The sequence below is a fragment of the Spermophilus citellus genome (assembly GCF_964194105.1).
Source record: "Spermophilus citellus genome assembly, chromosome: 5".
Classification (NCBI taxonomy): Eukaryota; Metazoa; Chordata; class Mammalia; order Rodentia; family Sciuridae; genus Spermophilus; species Spermophilus citellus.
The window spans coordinates 48,736,898-48,754,962 of NC_138186.1; the positions used below are offsets into that span (position 1 = coordinate 48,736,898).

General features: G+C 43.5%; 1 protein-coding gene across 1 annotated transcript; it reads left to right on the forward strand.

Annotated features, from left to right (window-relative positions):
* Positions 1–3,390: 3,390 nt before the first annotated feature.
* Positions 3,391–15,571, forward strand: LOC308650346 (butyrophilin subfamily 3 member A2-like; the record flags this gene model as incomplete). Its single annotated transcript, XM_081296408.1, has 9 exons — positions 3,391–3,466; positions 4,999–5,346; positions 8,155–8,436; positions 8,543–8,734; positions 9,012–9,032; positions 9,121–9,147; positions 10,294–10,320; positions 14,546–14,572; positions 14,928–15,571. The coding sequence occupies exons 1-9, from the start codon at positions 3,394–3,396 to the stop codon at positions 15,569–15,571; spliced, it is 1,641 nt and encodes a 546-aa protein (XP_081152534.1). The 5' UTR covers positions 3,391–3,393.
* Positions 15,572–18,065: the final 2,494 nt, after the last annotated feature.

An 18,065-nucleotide genomic window follows, 5' to 3' on the forward strand; every position in this document is an offset into this window, starting at 1 on the left:
GTAAAGGGGAGGGAGGGTGGAGAAAGGCCATGTGGGCAGGAAAGATGATGGAATGAGATGGACATCATTACCCTAGGTACATGTAAGACTGCACATAGGGTGTGAGGCTACATGGTGTACAACCAGAGGAATGAAAATTTGTCCTACAATGTGTATAATGAATCAAAATGAATTTTGCTGTCATATGTACCTAATTTAAAAAAAGATATATTACAGTGAAAAATTGTGGAGATAGTGACTACTTACATCATCCTGAGAACAATGACCATAGCAGTATATAATTTTGTAATTGAACATGATAGTATTTTTACCATATAAAGTGTTTAAAAAAAACAGAAGAATATTACTTGTCGTATCCTTCCTTCCATTTAGCCTGTACATTTATGAACTGTATTATTTTTGAAGGAGCTACAGGCACACTTTTTTTGAAACAGAAAAGATGGTATGCAGATAACATGATTTTATCCATACAAAATAGAAATAAATCTTTTAAAAGTGGACCAGCTCATATAAAACCAAGTACTTATCGTACAGCTAAAGTACATACACACAAAAAAGTTACGGGAATGCTCAGACTAAGATTTTTTTTTTTTTTTTGCTGTTGTTGTTTTTGCTTATTTTACACTTTTTTTCTCCTTTGAGATTATAATAAACATGGTCACATCACAAGTAAAGTCAGAATTAGGACAGTCTAAATCTGAAAGAGTTGGGGGCACCAGCACCTGGAATGCTCCAGGGACCTGGGGGGGGGCAAAAGTGAAGGAAAAGAGTACATCAGAACTTCTATCATAAAAATTTTACCCTTATATCTATTTGTTCTTATACGCTGAATAATATGTGTACATATTTGTTAGCTGCATTTTCAAAATACATAACTTTTAAGGAGGGTGTGAGGTTGTAGTTGTGGTTCAGTGGTAGAGCGCTTGCCTAGCATGTGTGAGGCATCTAGTCCAACTGTCAGCCCCACATATAAATAAATAAAATAAAAGTTCATTGAAAAATAAAAAAAAATTAGGATCATTTAAGTTTACACAAGAAAATTATTTGTGGTTTACTGAATAGTGTTTCTTGTCAAAGCAGGTGAATGGTGATCCTGATGATCTGGGAGAGGACAGTGCTGATGTTCGGTGTCCCCTGCCAGTGCTGGTCAGGTATTCTGCCAGTGTTCTTTAAGGAGACCTGACCTGCACTTTGTCACTGCTTCCACCCCCTCCTCCCCAAATGGAAGGCAAAGTGCACCTTGGGAGGGAGAATGCTCAGGTCAGGGTGAGATAAGCTTCTGGCCATGTAATTGAGGCAATTGAGAATCCAAGGTCCCTTTCAGGATCTTGCTCACTTGAGTTACCTGGGGCAGGGGGCTGGGCTGGGCTAGAGATGTGGTGGTGGGAGGCAGTCTCCTGGCACATCTAGCCTCTCCCTCCTCTAGGAAGTTACTAGATTGATGTTATCAGATGGCAGGGCTCATGGCTTTATCTCTGCAATTGTAATAATGAGAACCATAAGTAAAATTTATGTAGCACAGCTCTTGATAATTAGTAGGGATTCGATATAATTTTGTTTTCTTCTTTTTGTATCATGTCCCTAACATTTCCAAGTTAGAGTTTGCCCTTAGGGCAGGGATTGGTGGTGGCATTGTGGGGTGGTTGTGGCATTTCACCTCTAAGTGGGTTGTTCAGCAGTGTTCCAGGAAAATTGTGGGTACCCTCTTTTTGCTGCTCTGCTGTGCTGCTTTCTTCCTGGTAAAGGGAGCAATGTCCAGAGGGCAGGGCACACTCTGCCCAGGCTTCCTTTGCAAGCTTTCGCTTTAGATGGTGGAAGGAACCAGAGAGGGGTTGCTCCTCTAACTGGGAGGGCTTAGTGGGGTCCCCGTGTCAGAGACTCTGCAGAGATCACTGCAACTTATGTCTGGCTCTGCTTTTTCCCCCTATTTCTGGGGACCAACTGCCTTTTGGAAATGAGGAATTTGGGGCCCCAGCATTGGACTCAGAAGCAGAGGGTAGGGCTCTAAGCGCAGTTTGGGGCAGCTGCAAATTCTGAGGGCAGCTTTGGGGCCTACTGGGGTCCGTGTGAGTCTGACCTATCTCCAGCTGCTGTGTTTAGAGACGCTCCAGGAAGTCACGGCCTTTCATAGGTGGGAGAACACAGAAGCAGGTAAGTTGGCTTTGAAGATACCTCTGACCTAAGAGGAGGAAACCAGGGAGAAGCTGGCAGCAGAAAGAAGCTGCAGATGAGCTGGTGCAAGAGGCAGTGGGGGTGGGCAGGTGAGATAGTCTTGTTCTAGGAAGAACCAGGAGAAGCTTAGTGAGGGTTATTCCTATATTCATTTGTTTTAATGATATTTCTGTAACATTTTCTGTGCCCAGGCCCTGTTCTAATTACATGTAGTGGCTATAAATTCACCTCATTTTCATTACAAACTTGGGGGGTAGATGTTGTAAGTATGCCCATCATACAGATAAGGAAACGGAGGCCAAGAAGTTCATTTAGAGAGTGGCTGATCTGGAGGGCAGCCTAGAAGTTGGCTCCAAGAATTTGTTCTTCCCAATACCACAGACTGCCTTCTCCCTGCCACTTCCAAACAGTAGGTGATTTGGGGTCTTTTCTCTGACCAGGGCTCATTAGCTCTATGCTCTGTCTCCAGGAAGGGTCCCTTACCTTTCAGGATGAAATCTTTCTTGAAGAAACAGAAGGAAAGGAGAAACCTGTTGGTGGGGATATGTGTGGCCAATGAAGCACCATGTCCTGAGCCCACAGTGGAAGGGACTGGGCTGAGATTCAGGTTTAGGTGACTCCCCATCTAAAAAGGCAGGGCAGGGTTCTGGGCTCCTGTGATAGGCACCATAGCCTCCTTGAGGATGTGTGTGTCTCTGACACTGTCCAGGCCAAACCTGGGCATAACTAGGGGGCAGAACAAGAGAGGAGCAGGACCTGGATGTCCTTCCTGATGAGAGCCCTGAATCTGGGCCCTCCTTTCGGGGGGTCATGATTGGTGTGTGAATAACAGAGAGATAGAGGAATGGCTTCCACCACAGAACTCCAGGTATGGGGAATGGAAGAGCCTGGTGTTCTGGGATGAGTAGAGTTGCCCTGAGTTGGCCTGGGAAAGAAAGGAACATTTTCTTACCAGGAAACTCTAATGGTTTCCTGATACCACAATCTTCTCAGAAGAGCTGGAAGGATCCTGGGCTCAACTGTTTGTCAGTATCAGGGTTGTGGGGGCCCTAGCACCCTCTTAGTATGATGTGCCACTTTGAAATGCTTTGCTCCAGCAGGGGACTGCTGTCCAGCCCTGAGTCCTGCTCTCTATGCTGAGGTGCTAGAGCTCTGGGCTGGACCTGCCTTTGCCTGTAGGTCTTGGCCCTCATCCCCATCTCTCTCCCCATCTCTAAAGATATGGAAGGGCGCTGCAGTCACTCCTTGCTCTGCTGTCTCACTTCCCTGCTTCTCCTTGTCCAGCTGTCCACGGGTGAGTGTCCCCATTGGTCTTACTTTGTGGTTTTAAACAGCAGGATATAAAACATCTGAAAGTATATTTACCCTCAATTTTTGTTTTCTTGCCTTTTTTTGTGTGTGTGCTGCAAGCGTTAATTCTTTCATTTTATTCCTGAAATATTAATGAAATGTTGATTGTTAGGTGGAATTCTATGAAAGATTCAGACAGAAATTCTGTCATAAAGTTTGCCTTCTAGTTGGAGAGAGTGAGTAATAGTAGGCAGAGAGGCCTATGTGTGTTGGAGGAGATGACCCTGATGGGAAATGCAGCAGGGCAGGGTGTGGGCAGTCAGGGGCATGGGAGGCAGGTGTGGGCAGGCAGCAGGGTTCAGTGAGGTGGTGTGTAGATGGGAACATAACCCTGGAGAAGGAGGAGTGAGCTGTAGGACCATTTGGAAGGAGGGTTCCTGCAGGGGGAGGAGCCTGTGCAGAGCTGGCAGTGTGCTGAGGTGTGAGGAAGCACAGAGGTCAGGGTTGGCTGGACTAGAGCCCATGGGGAGAGAAGCAGCAGGTGAGTTCAGAGAGGTCTTGGGAAATGTGTCCACCTTCTCAGGCCTGGGGAGAAGTGAGGAGCCATGTGGAGGCTTTGAGCAGAGCAGCAACATGGATTAGCTCACCTGTTAAAAGGATCACTGAGGTCAGGAATCCTAGTCATCCTCGAGTTGAGATGTAATGGTGCCTGAGAACAGAGTGGAGTGGCACAGGGTTTGAGAGTTGCTCTTTGGAAGCCCATTGCAGCGTGTCCTGCAGAGGAGTCATGTGGTAGCCTCAGAAGCCCAAGAGCACCAAGGGTGGAGAGTGATGTGAACTGCTTCTTGAACATGCAGTGATGGAGGTTTCTGTGAATGATGAGAGCAGGATCTTCACAGCAGTAAATAACATTTGGCTCTGTGTTTTAAAGAAATACATATATTTATATGTATCTCTCTCCTCCCTCAGTGGAGGAGAAAAATATAGACTGAAGTAAAAAATTTAGAATTGGAAAAAGGGAATTTCCAGGGTGTGGCTGAATGTTCAAATAGTGCTGACCTTTAGTCAGGTGTGCTCTTTGTCAGTTTTGAGGTTTGTCCTGAGACAGGACAAGTTTGACGTGGGATTCACAATGTGTGCTCCCCAGACCACCCTTGGAACTTCTTGTACATGAACATTCATTGCCCCCCCCCCCAGATCTAGTGAATGAGAAGCTCTGCAGTGGGGTCCAGTGATGTGTGCTCTATAAGGCATCCTAGTGGTTCAGGAGCTTGAAAGCTTGAGAACCACTGAATTAGAGATTACTTCATGGAAGGGCCTGGGACCAGGAGCAGAAGACAATGAGGGATTGTCGTTGACATCATTTCTGGCCACATCATTATGATCAGAAGACCTCTTCCAAATCTATCAGACTGGAGGGCTCATCTCATGTGGCCCCTGTCCCAGCTTTCCTAGCCTTCCCACCTGGTGGTGTGTGTTCTCTGTTTTTTGGTCTGTGTTTCTCTAGCTTCCTTCCCCCTATGTCTGTGTTCACAGAGCAGTTCCAGGTTGTTGGCCCTCGACACCCCATTGTGGCAGTGCTGGGCGAGGATGCCATACTGCCCTGCGCCCTAGTCCCAGCCATGAATGCAGAGAACATGGAACTGGGGTGGTTCCGCACCACACTCTCACAGGCAGTGTTCATCTACTGGAACCAACAGGATAAGACTGAGGAGCAGATGGATGAGTACAGAGGGCGGACCTCACTGGTAAAGGATTTCCTTTCTGAAGGGCAGGCTTCTGTGCACATCCACAAGGTCCAGGTTTCTGACAATGGAATGTACACCTGCTTCTTCAGACATGGAGGCTTCTATGAAGAGGCTGATTTGGAAGTGAAGGTGGCAGGTTAGTTTCTTGATGTCTATTCTAGAGACCTTGGGAGTACTGGGTTTGGTAGGAATATCAAGAATCATCCAAATTAAGCCTCACTTTTATAGGTGAAATGAAAGAAAAAAGTGGCTTTCTTTTATTCATTGATTCAATACAAGCACTGTTTAGGGGCATCTAAAATATGTGAGGACTTATCCTGTGCCCAGAGATATGTCAGTGTAACAGAGATCCCAGCCATGAGGAGTTTACTTTCAAGAGACAAAGAAAAAAAATATAATAAATAACTCAATAGAAGATGTGATAAGATGATAATTACTTAAGACAAAAGACCAAATAGAATTAAGAAAGGGGCACAGGATGTGGGCTGAGAAGTTAGGACAAGCTGTAGTGTTACATAGGGGCTTGGGCAGAGCCTTATTGACAGTCTGAGCAAGACTCAAAGGAAGTAGGTATTTAGTCAGGTGGATATCTGGGGGGCCAGAGTTTAATGCAGAGGGAGCACCTGGTATGAAACCTTTGAATTAGGAGTATGGTTGATTATTCTGGGTATATTGAAGCCATCATGGTTGGTAGGAGGAGTGAGGGGGAGGATGGTAAGAAATGGCAATACTGGCATAAAGAGATGGTCCTGTATTAACACCACTCACAGGTGTCAGGATGAGATCATTAGGAGTAGACATCTGGGCTGGCACAAGAGCCCTGGATGTTGATGGGATGGAAGGTGAAAAAGCAGAGGGCAGACAACATGGTGATGGTGGCTACTTGCATTTGAGCAGATTGTTCTTGGTGTTGAGTGTGAGGGACCTGAGGGTCTCAGATGGTGGAGTTTGGGGACAAGTGTTGGAGAGGAAGGCAGATACCAGATCAGAAAAGGCTTTGTGTGCTGTGTTATGGAGTTTGCATGCAGAGTAGGGAGAATCCTAAACAGAGCCATGCTGGGAATGCTCATGTTGGCAGTTGTGAATGGGAGGATTGGAGGTGAACAATAAGGAGTCATGGAGTGAAGTTATGATGTGGAGAGAATGAGTGCCTGAACTGAGGCATGGCAGTGGGATGGGAAAGGAGGGGTCAGACAGGTTTAGAAACTAGAGTCAACTGAGTAGATTTGTGGGCACAGAGTTTGGAAGGGGAGGAGAAGTGTTCAGAGACTTCCAGGATTTTATTTGAACCATTTGTTGTTTCGTGGCAGGACTATTGATAATTATGTGTCAGTTCTACTGCTGTGATAATGCTGTGTAACAAACAGCCACAATCTCAGGTGCATTTGGCAATAAAAATGTATTTAATTCAGGCACTAAGTGAGTTCAACTAATTGGGGCTGAACTTGGCTTATCTCACCTGGGTTTACTCACACCTTTGGTCATATTTCAGAAACATATTTACAACCGGAATATCCCTTCCATGCTAGGAGAAAGCACTTTTATTACTGAATAAGCATCAAACCAGAGTGTGATACATAGTATGGTGATCTGTGAACAGATTACACAACCAGAAAAATAATTTCATCATTCTCTTTAGAGCCAATCATATATAATCTCCTATATATTTGTTTTCAAGATGAACAATGAGTAATCCTCAACTAAGACGGCTCAAAGCACTGTTGTTCCACATAACTCATCCTAAATTTACCTGGTAGTTTGGGAGACCATCTGTGTCATCTAATAGGCTTTGTCTGGAAGCAAAATAAACTCCTCCAGCTTTATGACAGGAAGCAGTTTTATAACTTGGAGCCAGATACCCACATATGTTAGGCTCCTTTCTTTCCACAAAAAGGGGGAAAAGTGCTGCTATCTTCCCTGATGTTTACATTTCAAAGAAATGGCTCCCAGGTCCTTGAGAAAGGCATTCCTGAGCCACAAAGCTGGCAGAAAACCTAACCAGTTTTCAAAATCATGTATAAACATTTCAAAAGAGGAGAAAGTACCTATTTGTAATTGACATTTCCTAAAGCAAATGGTATAAGAAAAAAGAATAAACTCTTTTATTCAACAGGGAGAATTAAGCTTTTTACTTGTAATTTTTATTTGTTCTTAAGTCAGCTGAAAAGTTCACCAGGTGTGTCTTGATTGGGTGTGTTCATGTTTTAACTGGTCATTTGTCTGAACTAGGGCAGCTGTAGCAGGTTGACCAGGCAATGTTACATGAGTCCATCCTCCACTGGGTAGCCCAGGATTGTCCTCCTGAGGAAATGGCAGAGGGTAAAACCAAGGTGCAAGTGCTTTTCAAACCTCTGCACTAGTCACATTAGCTAATTTCTCTTTGGGTAAATCAAATCCCATGCCTGGGCCCAGAGGCAGAAGATAAAGGCTGTAAAAAGTGTGTGTAAGTGGGAGAACTAGGTATAAAGAAGGGTGAGGAATTAGGGAGATTTTAATTCCTGTTTTATCACAAGTGGTCCAAGTTTATGAATTCAGTTTTGAGTTTTGGGTTTGAAGTGTATGTGAGGGAACTGGGTAAAGATAACTCATGGGAACATGGGTGTAGGAGAAGAGAATTCAGGAGACAAGGTGGTCACTAAATATAATTTTGGACATGATATACAGAGAGGCAGATGTCTCAGGAGAGTGTGTGAAGTGAGAAGAGTGAGATTCAAGGAGGGAGCCCTGGGACCAAATTCTTCCTGTTTGCCTTGGCCTCACAGTTGGGGAGAAGAGCCCACTGCCCTCTGGGGGTCCCTGTGCTCCTTCCTTTTCTTTCCTCTTCCCATAGAATTCTCAGAATTCAACATGAATCCTTCCCTCTGAAGTTTTGTGATATCTAGGCAACTCTGGGGTCTCAGGGCCCAAGGTGGCCTCCTGGGGCTACACAGCTTCCTTCCCACAGGGATCGGCTCTGAACCCCAAGTGCACATAGAAGGGCCAGAAGAGGATGGAGTGCGCGTGGTGTGCAAAGCCTCAGGATGGTTCCCAAAGCCCCAGGTGCAGTGGAGCGACCTCAGTGGAAACAAGTTCCCAGCACTTTCTGAGGCCCACACCCAAGACAGTGAGGAGCTGTTTAGTGTGGAGGCCACTCTGGTGGTGAGAGACAGTTCTGTGGGGGATGTGACCTGCTCTGTCCTCAACCCTGTCCTGGGCCAGGAGAAGGCCATGGGTATTTACATCCCAGGTCAGTGCTGCTTCCCCCTCCCAGCAGAGCTGTGGGGAGGGCTGGCCTCTCTGAGTGTGCTGGCTCTCCTGGGTGTGCCCCTGACCTGCTGTCTGCCTGGCCACAGAGCCCTTCTTCCCTCAGGCTTCTCCCTGGAAGCCAGCATTTGCTGTGGTCCTGACCATGCTGGGCCTACTACTCTTGGGGGCTAGCTATTTTATCAGAAAATCACATTCCAGAAGGATGCAGGAAAAGGAGCATCTGCGGTGGCGTAAGGAGTTGGAACAGCAGGCAAAGGAAGAGGTGCTGAAGGCCATTGGTAAGACCCCACAGGGCAAGTGCAGACCTGGTGGTGAGTGCGACAGCTGACAGGGGCCAGAGTCTGGGGTCCAGCTCTCTAGGGAGACCCAGGGTCCTGGGCCCAGAGGACATGACTGAGGAGATTAGAGAGGAGAGCTAGAGACTGGTGGGGTTGGGTGGGTTTGTAGATAGAAATTCTACTGAACAGAAACATTATTCCTAGGTTTTTCCAGGCACAGTCTTTCCTTTTCTTGGGGATGGGTGTTCATACTTTTTATCATTTTTTTTTTTTTTAGATGAACTCAAGGCAGACCTCCGTAAGTTCTTCTTTCCTTTCTGAATTTTCTGATTCCTTGGTAGCACATGTTCTAGTTCCAAGCTCCCTTCTTTCTTGTTGTTTTTCAGATCAGAGGAAAGAAGCTTATCTGTCTGGTAAGTGACTCTGCAGGTAATCCTTGTTTCCTTATCTTACCTGTGTCCTGGTGACCCTGTACTTGTTTCTGTCTAGGCACAGACATGTGGGGCCCCATCCCTGGGAAGCTAGTGGAAGCCAGAACACTGGTCCCTGGACTTTCCTTGATCTGGGCTGCTATTTCCTACCTGGTGATTGGAAACCTGGGTGTGATGGTGACCCATGGTGTGTCATGTATTCTGCATCTTATTTCAACCCTGGATTGCCCATTATTTTGTTGTATTTCCTTCAATGCATCTAGCTGTTGGACTCCACCTAAAAGATTAAAGGCAGATAGTATGACTTTATTAAATGATCTATATAAATAAATGGTGTCATTAAGTTTACGAGTGTGACCTTCTGTTTGTGTCCCTACAAATTGCCAGTGAGGGATTATGTTTTCTCCAGCTCCTGAAGGTGCTAATTCAAGGGGGCTGCTCATCACAGGTGGAAATGTGGGGGAGTGAACCAAGTACTTCCTAAAAACTGGTTCTTATTGTCTAGAAATATTTACAAAAGTGAAAAATTGGGCAGTTTTACCACAGAACTCATTGCTGTCTCTAAATCATTCTTCATATTTGGTAATCTCCCAAGTGTCTTTTCAAATTTAAATTTTATTTTTTTCATTTTGTGGTGCTGAGGCATGCACCTGGAGCCTCATGCATGCTTGACAAGCCCTCAACCAAGGTGTACATCCCCACCCCTTTTCAAAAATATCTTTGCCAGAAAAAGCCTGGATATAATAATAATACCCCTGACAATTGCAGAGTGAATTATATTTTATTCTTTCAAATATTTTCACACATTTTTATCCTTAGTGGCAAAACTTAATAAAGACAAATAGAATATGGACTTTTATGAGTTTTGAGGCAGATGGTTTTCTGACAGATAGAAATCAGTTGGGCAATGGCAGCAATTGGCCTGTAAAGCCGCTGTCTTCATCTGTGGTCCAGGGGATTTCCCACAACACCCAGCAGTCCCTGTATACTGCATGAGGCCATCTCTTTCTGACTCTCTCCTCCTGTGGGTAGTCTCATCTTTAGAATGGAGGGAAGACCAGGGAAGGTACATTCATGCTGAGCAGGCTTGTATTAGCTGTGGTCTCACCACCCTGTGTTCCCTTTCAGCCTGGAGGAAGGCCCCCCTGTATGCAGGTAAGTGACTCTGGTGTTTCCTTGGCCTTCCCTCCTCCTGGCTCCACCTCTGACCTTCCTTATCAGTGTCCTCCACCCAGAATGGGATGGGGTTTCCTGCTCTCTCTTTTTTAATTTGTTTCCCACCCCTCCCAGTTAACACTTTTAACTTCTCTTGTTTTTTTTTCTTTCATAATTGTCACACATTAATCTGCCCCCTGCCCAAACTAACCAAATCCAAGCACAATAGGAAAGCAAAATTCTCCTAAATGGAGAGAAAAATGATTGTAACTTGCATTGGAAGACCACAGAGACTCCTTCTGTTTGGATCAAAGAAGTCACCTCATATTCCTATCTTTTAAACACTCTTCAGTTTTTTAAACATTTTTTTAGTTGTAGATGGACACAATACCTTTATTTTATTTTTATATGGTGCTGAGGAACGGACCCAGTGCCTCATGCCTGGTATGCGAGCGATCTACTTCTGAGCCACAACCCAGCCCTAAATCATTCTTCATTTTTGGTAATTTCCCAAATGTCTTTTTTAATTTTGATTTTAGTTTTTCAATCGCATTTAACTGTTGGTGCAGTGACACTGGAGCGTTCAGTTGTGAGCAGAGCCTGGATGGAACTGGGTTGGAACTGGGGATAGGAATTGCTGGTCTCCAAAAACTTCAGAAATCATATTTGACAGTTTAGGAATTTCACCTTCCTAATGTGGGGCCTTGGTTCTCTATTCCCTTTACCCCAAATTCCCACTGTTTGGGTCCAGGTTTGGTTTTCTTGTTTTTTTTTTTTTTCTGGTCCTCTGGATATTGGTCTTCTCTCAGCCACCTCCTACTCTGACTCGCTGTCCTAGCTGGGTTTCTTCCAAGCACCTTGGTTTCTGAGAAATGAGTTTCTGGTGTTCTGAATTTTGGGTCCAGGATGCTTAGGGGATCTGTGAACCATGTGAAATTATATTCAAAGTCTGCATTTGTATATAAGGAACACAATGCAATTTTTGATGTTCACTATAATTTTCTTTGCTTTTAAGAATTTTTTTATTTGTGTGTTTGTCTTTGAATTTTTTTAAATGTGTGAAGATCATAAAAAGAGAAACCTGGAGAGTTTAATATTGTTTCCCTGAGAAAGGTTTGGAACAAATCAGAAAAGAAAGGATGAGGTGGGAGGAGAGAGGAGGTGAGAAAGAAAGTAGAGTGCCCAAGATTCACATAGATATTTTGGGTGTACTGAAGCAGTGAGAGATGGAAAATCCCATCCAAGGTGGTTAGAGTTGAGTGTGAAGAGGATTTGTGGGTTTTTTGTGTGCCTGAAATGTAACCAACTCCTTGATACATCTTTGAGAGTTTTCAGTGAATACATTGTGTGTGTGTGTGTGTGTGTGTGTGTGTGTGTGAATTCCATTAAGCCATTTCTAAGTAATAATCTCATTGAATTTGTGATAATGAGACCACCTGTTATAATGAGACCACCTCCACCTTCCAGTAGCAGTCAGGACAGGCATATGCTAAGGTAGTTTCCTATGCAATGAAAGATAATCCAGAGGAATCTTTAACTCTGGGGGTGAGTTTAGGATCTGTGCCATCTGAATTTGTATAATATGCCCTTTTCCTGCTCTGGATGTTTCTTTTTGGCATCAGGGATATAGACTGTGAGAGACAGAGAAGGATGAGTCATGGCATCAAGGAGGCTTTGGATTAAAATATCTGAAGAATACTCTTTGAGAATCTTAATGATTTTCCTGGGGACATGTTTATTAAAAAAGAAGGATCACATAATCTTTTTTTAACCATCTGCCAATTTTCTGCTGAATTAATGTCTATAAGTTTTCATGCATAACTTGCATACTCTTTTATTTTGTAAGGATAAACACCATTGCTATACTAGAATCAACACTGTCATATTGACAGGTGTATAGTGTGAGGTGGACAAATCTCTATTTCATCTTGTTCATGAAATTGTAACAATGAGTTATAAATTAAAATTTTCTGTGGGAATTATATGAAGGCTGCATTAAGGTGCATAGCATGGTACTTGATACACTGGAGAATCTCAAAAGGTTTTCTCTTTCAGTCCTTCTCCTTTTCTCCCTCGTCTGCTTCCTTTTCCTTTCTTTTCTTCTTCTTTGATAATCTCAGTCAGTTATTACATAGAAAATTATAATTGAATTTCAACTAATGTCTTAGTAAAAAATGAGCAAAGTTTACTTTTCTCCAAGGGTTACCTGGGTCTGCTCAGCCATTTTATATGATCTAGTTTCTATCAAGCAACTCAACAAAGATGGAAATACCCATGTAGGTGATTGAACATATATTAGTGGAAATGGGGAGAACAAATTTAAACAAAAATCTTTAAGAAATAAAAATGTTGTTTAGTTCTTATGCTAATCATTCTAATCTTGTTCCTGAGGCTTGCCCTGTTGGAGGCAAAAGCTTTCCAGTTGAAGACATTTTGGAGTGTATGACATATTTAGACTTTGCTTAGGTCAACTACCTTCCTGACCTCTTCCCAAAAGGTAGTGTGGTGGTTTTAGGAGACTTATGTAGCCTTGGGACGCTGGGGGAAGAGGGACAATGTATTTTCTCTTAGTTATTTCAGGTCCTCTCCATGAGGAGGCTAGTCTGAACTGGTTCATAAGACTCTTGGGTTGGTGTCTCCTGAGAAAAGGCAGTTCTCATCTCATTGCTTGGTCCCCCTTCGTCTGACCCTGAGGTAAAGTCCAAGGTCTGTGTCACTGATTCTTTGTTGCCACTGGACTTTTTCCTCTGATCTTTAGACCTTTTCTGGTTCAGTGGTTCACTGGGCCCCTGTCTTTTCACCATCTAGCAGAGAATGTGAGATTTTCCTGATACTCAGCTTCCTAAGTGCCGGAGACAGGGAGGTTCATGGTTTCTGTAAGCACATTTCTCTGCCAGTGCTTTGTTCCACATGGGGTGTGTCACCTATGTGGGCATATTAGTTTTCTATTTGCTGCCAAGTTACTGCAAAATTAGTAGCTTGAGTCTGGGGTTGTGGCTCAGTGGTAGAGTGCTCGCCTAGCACGTGCGGGGCTCTGGGTTCGATTCTCAGCACCTCATAAAAAATAAAGGTATTGACAACTACAACTAAAAAATAAATATTAAAAACAATTAGTAGCTTCAACCAACACAAATATATTATCTTACATGTTTGTAGATCAGAAGTCCAAGAAGGTGTGGACAAGGCTGTGTTCCTTTCTGGAGACTGTTGTCTTGTGTAGATTCTAGAGGCCATCTGTATTCCCTCATTTGGGGGCCTGTTCTTCCTTCTTTAAATCCAGCAGCACAGCATGTTTTTGACCTTGTGTCTATGATTCTGTCTGCTTCTCTGATACAGCCAATAAAGGTCTCTCTCTATTCACAAGGGTTCATGAGATTAGTTTGGACTGGCCCAGAGAATACAGAATAATCTCCCTGCTCAAGAACCTGAATCTTAGTCACATTTGTAAAGTGGCCTAGTCATGGATTTCACACATTCACACACTCTGGAGTTTAGGACTATGGGTTCTGTCATAGCTGGAAGTTTTGAAACTCTTTAGGCAATTCTTTTGGGAGGCAAATGAGTAGGTCCAATACTTTTGGGTTCTCCCATATCTTATTGGTCTTTGCGAAGTGGAAGAAAAGTCACTAGTATTGACCTCTCACTGGATATGTTTGTTTCCTGCTTTGAACTTCTTTCTCTCCCATCTTAAAACCCTCTCCATTGCAACCTAACTGGGTAAGATTTCTCTGAGTTCCCTGCATTCATGATTTATTGTCATCCTGCAAGTTCAGCTAAGCTAGATGTAATTCTCTACTCATGGCTTAGAGTTAACCTTATGGGTTCAGCACAGTCAGTTCTTTATAAGTAAATGGAGGTCTTTGAAATTTTATAACCTTAATTGTATCTCAAGATAACCCAGTTTTCAGGATTGTTGTGTGTCTTTGTCTTGAGAAAGCATTATTGGGTAGCTAAATCCGAACAGTGACTTTTCATATTGATATCCTGCATTTTGATCCTGAGGTGTTAAGCTTTAGGCTTAGTCTTCAGGGGAAGTGTGGGTGGTGTGTGTGTGTGTGTGTGTGTGTGTGTGTGTGTGTGTAAAAAACAAATATAGCAGCTGAATGTTTTCAAACAGATTTTTCCCTTCTTCCTCCCACATTGGTGTGTTTCAGAAGACTGGGTGCTGACCCTGATATGTAAGGACTCTGCAAACCCCTGACATGAGATGTGTGTTCTCTTGCAGATTGGCGGAAGGAACAGTTCCAAGCCTGTGAGTGACTGTGTGCTTCTAGATGTTCCTCCTGTTGCCCTCATGGCTTCTGCCTTCTCCTTAAGTTCTCTGTGGTGATTCAGATGCCGGCATCACCAATGGTGTTGCTGTGGCAGAAGTGATGGTCACAACACTGGTACTGGTTCTCAAGGGTCCTGTCACAATTCTACCCTCGAAATCAGCCTCTGGCTCCTTCTCCTGGTTTAGGATGTGGGCTTGAGTTACAAGACTCATATCTCTGGAGGCTTATCCCCTCCTCAGCTCAGGCAGCTATATGGCTGTGAGGTGGTGGGTGGCTGTGTGCTTTGTTTTGGGGCGGGAGAGGACCTTGCATGACTGAAAATTCTCTCAACAGGTTCTGTCACACTGGATCCAGACTCTGCTCACCACAGGCTTTCTGTTTGTCATGAAAAGACACATCTGACCTGGAAGGACCCCTGTGTGTACCCTGATGAAAAATGCAGTGTGTTGGGTCTTGAGGGCATGACATCAGGAAGATGGTACTGGGAAGTGGAGATAGAGAATGAATTCTTAAGCAAGTGGACTCTGGGAGTCTGCAGGAAAGATGTGAGGAGAAAAGGCGACTACCCCGAATCATCACAAAGGGGGTTTTGGGTCATGGGGAAAGTTAACAATAATTATTTTGCCCTAACTCATCCTGAGACTTGGTTATCTTCCATGCAGAATCTTTTCAGGGTGGGGGTTTTCCTGGACTACAGTGAAGGGGATGTCTCCTTCTATAACATGATTGATGGGTCCCACATTTTCTCTTTCCCTCCTGCCTCCTTTTCTGGAGCTCTGTTTCCCTACTTCATGATTATGTATGGAAATGTGTCCATGACCATCGGCTCCATGGAGAGTGGGTCTGAGGGGCTCCCTGTACCCCTTAACAACTTTTCTCCTTTGGAGGAAACCCTGAGCACCACAAAGGAGGGGTTCAGCTCAGGTTGTGGTGTTGATGGAGCTCCCCCAGAGGCCGAATCTCTGTTACTTCCCTGACACTCCCAGGTTTTGTCCACATATAGTCTCTTGCTGTCTGTGATCCCTCACTGTGGCTCTTCTGGGGCTATAGACTCCCTGTGTCAAAAGCCCATGATATGAGACTTGGACTGTTCAGTGGGCTTGTCCTTCTGCTCTGTGTTAAGACTTCCGATGTGTGATTATGAGAGTTCAGTTCATATCTTATATTCAGATAGCAGAAGATGAAATTTGGCTCTATTTTAACTGGTTCAGAGAATGTTCAATTTAACTGAGGAGCCCTATTTTTTGGTATTAATAAGTATTTCAAGCAGCTGTAGCAGCACATACCTATAGTCCCATCTCCTGGGTAGGCTAAGGCACCGTGGATCAATTTATCCCACATGTTTGAGACCAGCCTGGCCAACATAATGATACTCTGTTTCCAAAAACAAAACAAAACAAAATAAAAATACAAACAAAGGAGAGATTACATTACTGCACCTGCATGTGTGTAGAGGAACCTTGAGGTTGAGCGTGGTCCTCAGTTTTATTTTTATTTTTTAATTTTTATTGTTGGTGCATATTTGGACTATCAGATGACAGTTTAGTATCCAAAAATTTCCAATGAAATGGAGAGGTGTGTTATTCATTTTTTTGTCTCTGTGACAAAATACTGAAATACTGAGAAAATCAACCTAAAGGAGGAGAGATTTATTTTCCTCACAGTTTTAGAGGTTTTAGCCCATAGTCACCTGGCTGCATTGTTTCTGAGGTAGAATGTATGGGAGCAGGTGGTGGAGTGAGTGGCTCACCTTACGCAGACAGAAGGCAAGAGAAGGAGAGAGAGAGAAAATGAGGGGGAGAGAGGGGAGGGAAGGAGAAGGAGCAGAGAAAGAATGAGAGAGATGAGAGAGAGAGAGAGAGAGAGAGAGAGAGAGAGAGAGAGAGAGAGAGAGAGAGAGAGTCATATATAGATAAGGGGCAAGACATAGTCTTCAAGGACACAGTCACAGTTACCTACTTCCTTCCTCTTTCCTAGTCCAAACCCATTGAACTTTCTACCACCTCCCAAAGGGTCACCATCTGGGGACCAAACTTTTAACACATGAGCCTTTGGGGGATATTTCAGTTCCAAACTTCAATGAATGATGGAGTTTTAAGAGAAGAGTCCAACATTTTATGTTATCTGCTCTTCATTTGTCAGGTGGCTTTTTCATGTATATTTGTTGTCTTATTGAAGTTCAAATGGTTGTAAAATGGTTGAAACATGTATGCACATGCAAAGTATAAAGTCAAAGATGTGGACAGAGTCCAGTATCATTTCATTGCATTTCTGTTCCAAATCCACTCCATGTTGTTTTTTCTTTGTGTTATTGGAACTGGATCTTGTAAACACTTCTTTGCCATCTGACACAATGTGAGATTGTTGGTACAATGCACTGGAAGGGCCACTGCAAGGCAAGTTAATTCTCTTTCTTTCTTTTTTCTTTTCTTTTCTTTCCTTTACCTCCCTTTCCTTCCCTTCCCTTCCCTTCTCTTTCTGTTTCTTTCCTTTTTTTCTTTTTTGTTACCAGGGATTGAATCCAGGGATACTTAATCACTTAGCAACAATCCCATAATATATTGTTTAAAAATAATTTTCTTTAGTAGTGGATGAACACAATATCTTTATTTAGTTTATTTTTTAATGTGGTGCTGAGGATTAAAGCCCGTTCTACACACTTGCATCAACAGTGAGCTACAATCCCAGCACCCAACCCCTGCCTTTAAAAATTTGAGACAATCTTATCCTACATTTCCTATGTTGCTGAGGGCATGGATAAGTTGCTGAGGCTGGCTTTGAACTTGAGACACTCCTGCCTCAGCCTCGAAAATGCTGGGATTACAGGCATGGGCCACCATACTGGGCTGTTTTCCTTTTTTGTTGCAACTTCCGGTGGTGTAGAGAAGGCCCACCTTTTGGTGACATAGTAAGAAATGTCTATATTGATGTATTTATCTGTACTTTTAGTCTCTTCCCTAAGTTCCTAAAAAGTGACTTCTCTCCCTGATTCCTGAAAACATCTCTTAAAAACCTTGGAATTTTCTGTTTAGATGAAGGGAGAGTCTATTGTTTTTAATAACAAGCCCCTTTCCGGCATCTGAGTTTATATTAATAAAACAATTTTTAGAAAGCTCCTGGGTTACCTCAGGATGGGGGCAGGTTACCAAAGGAACAAATTTTATGAATAAAAAATGAAAGAGGGGACAAAATAGAGCTGAAGGTTGAATTAATTAATTGCAAGCAGTCAATGATTTGATCAATCAAAATGACATGGTGAAATATCCATAAAATATTGAGGGAGCTTCTGAGTTGATGAACAACAATGTATTCATGTTTCTGGGGGTGCTACCTCTCAAACTCCACCACAGGCAGGTATTCCTGTGCTCCAGGCTTTTCTGGGCCTCACCCTATGTGCATTTCATCTGGCTATTCACTGTATCCTTTACAAGATGTTTTATAATAAATTGGTTAGTAAACAAAGTTGTTTCT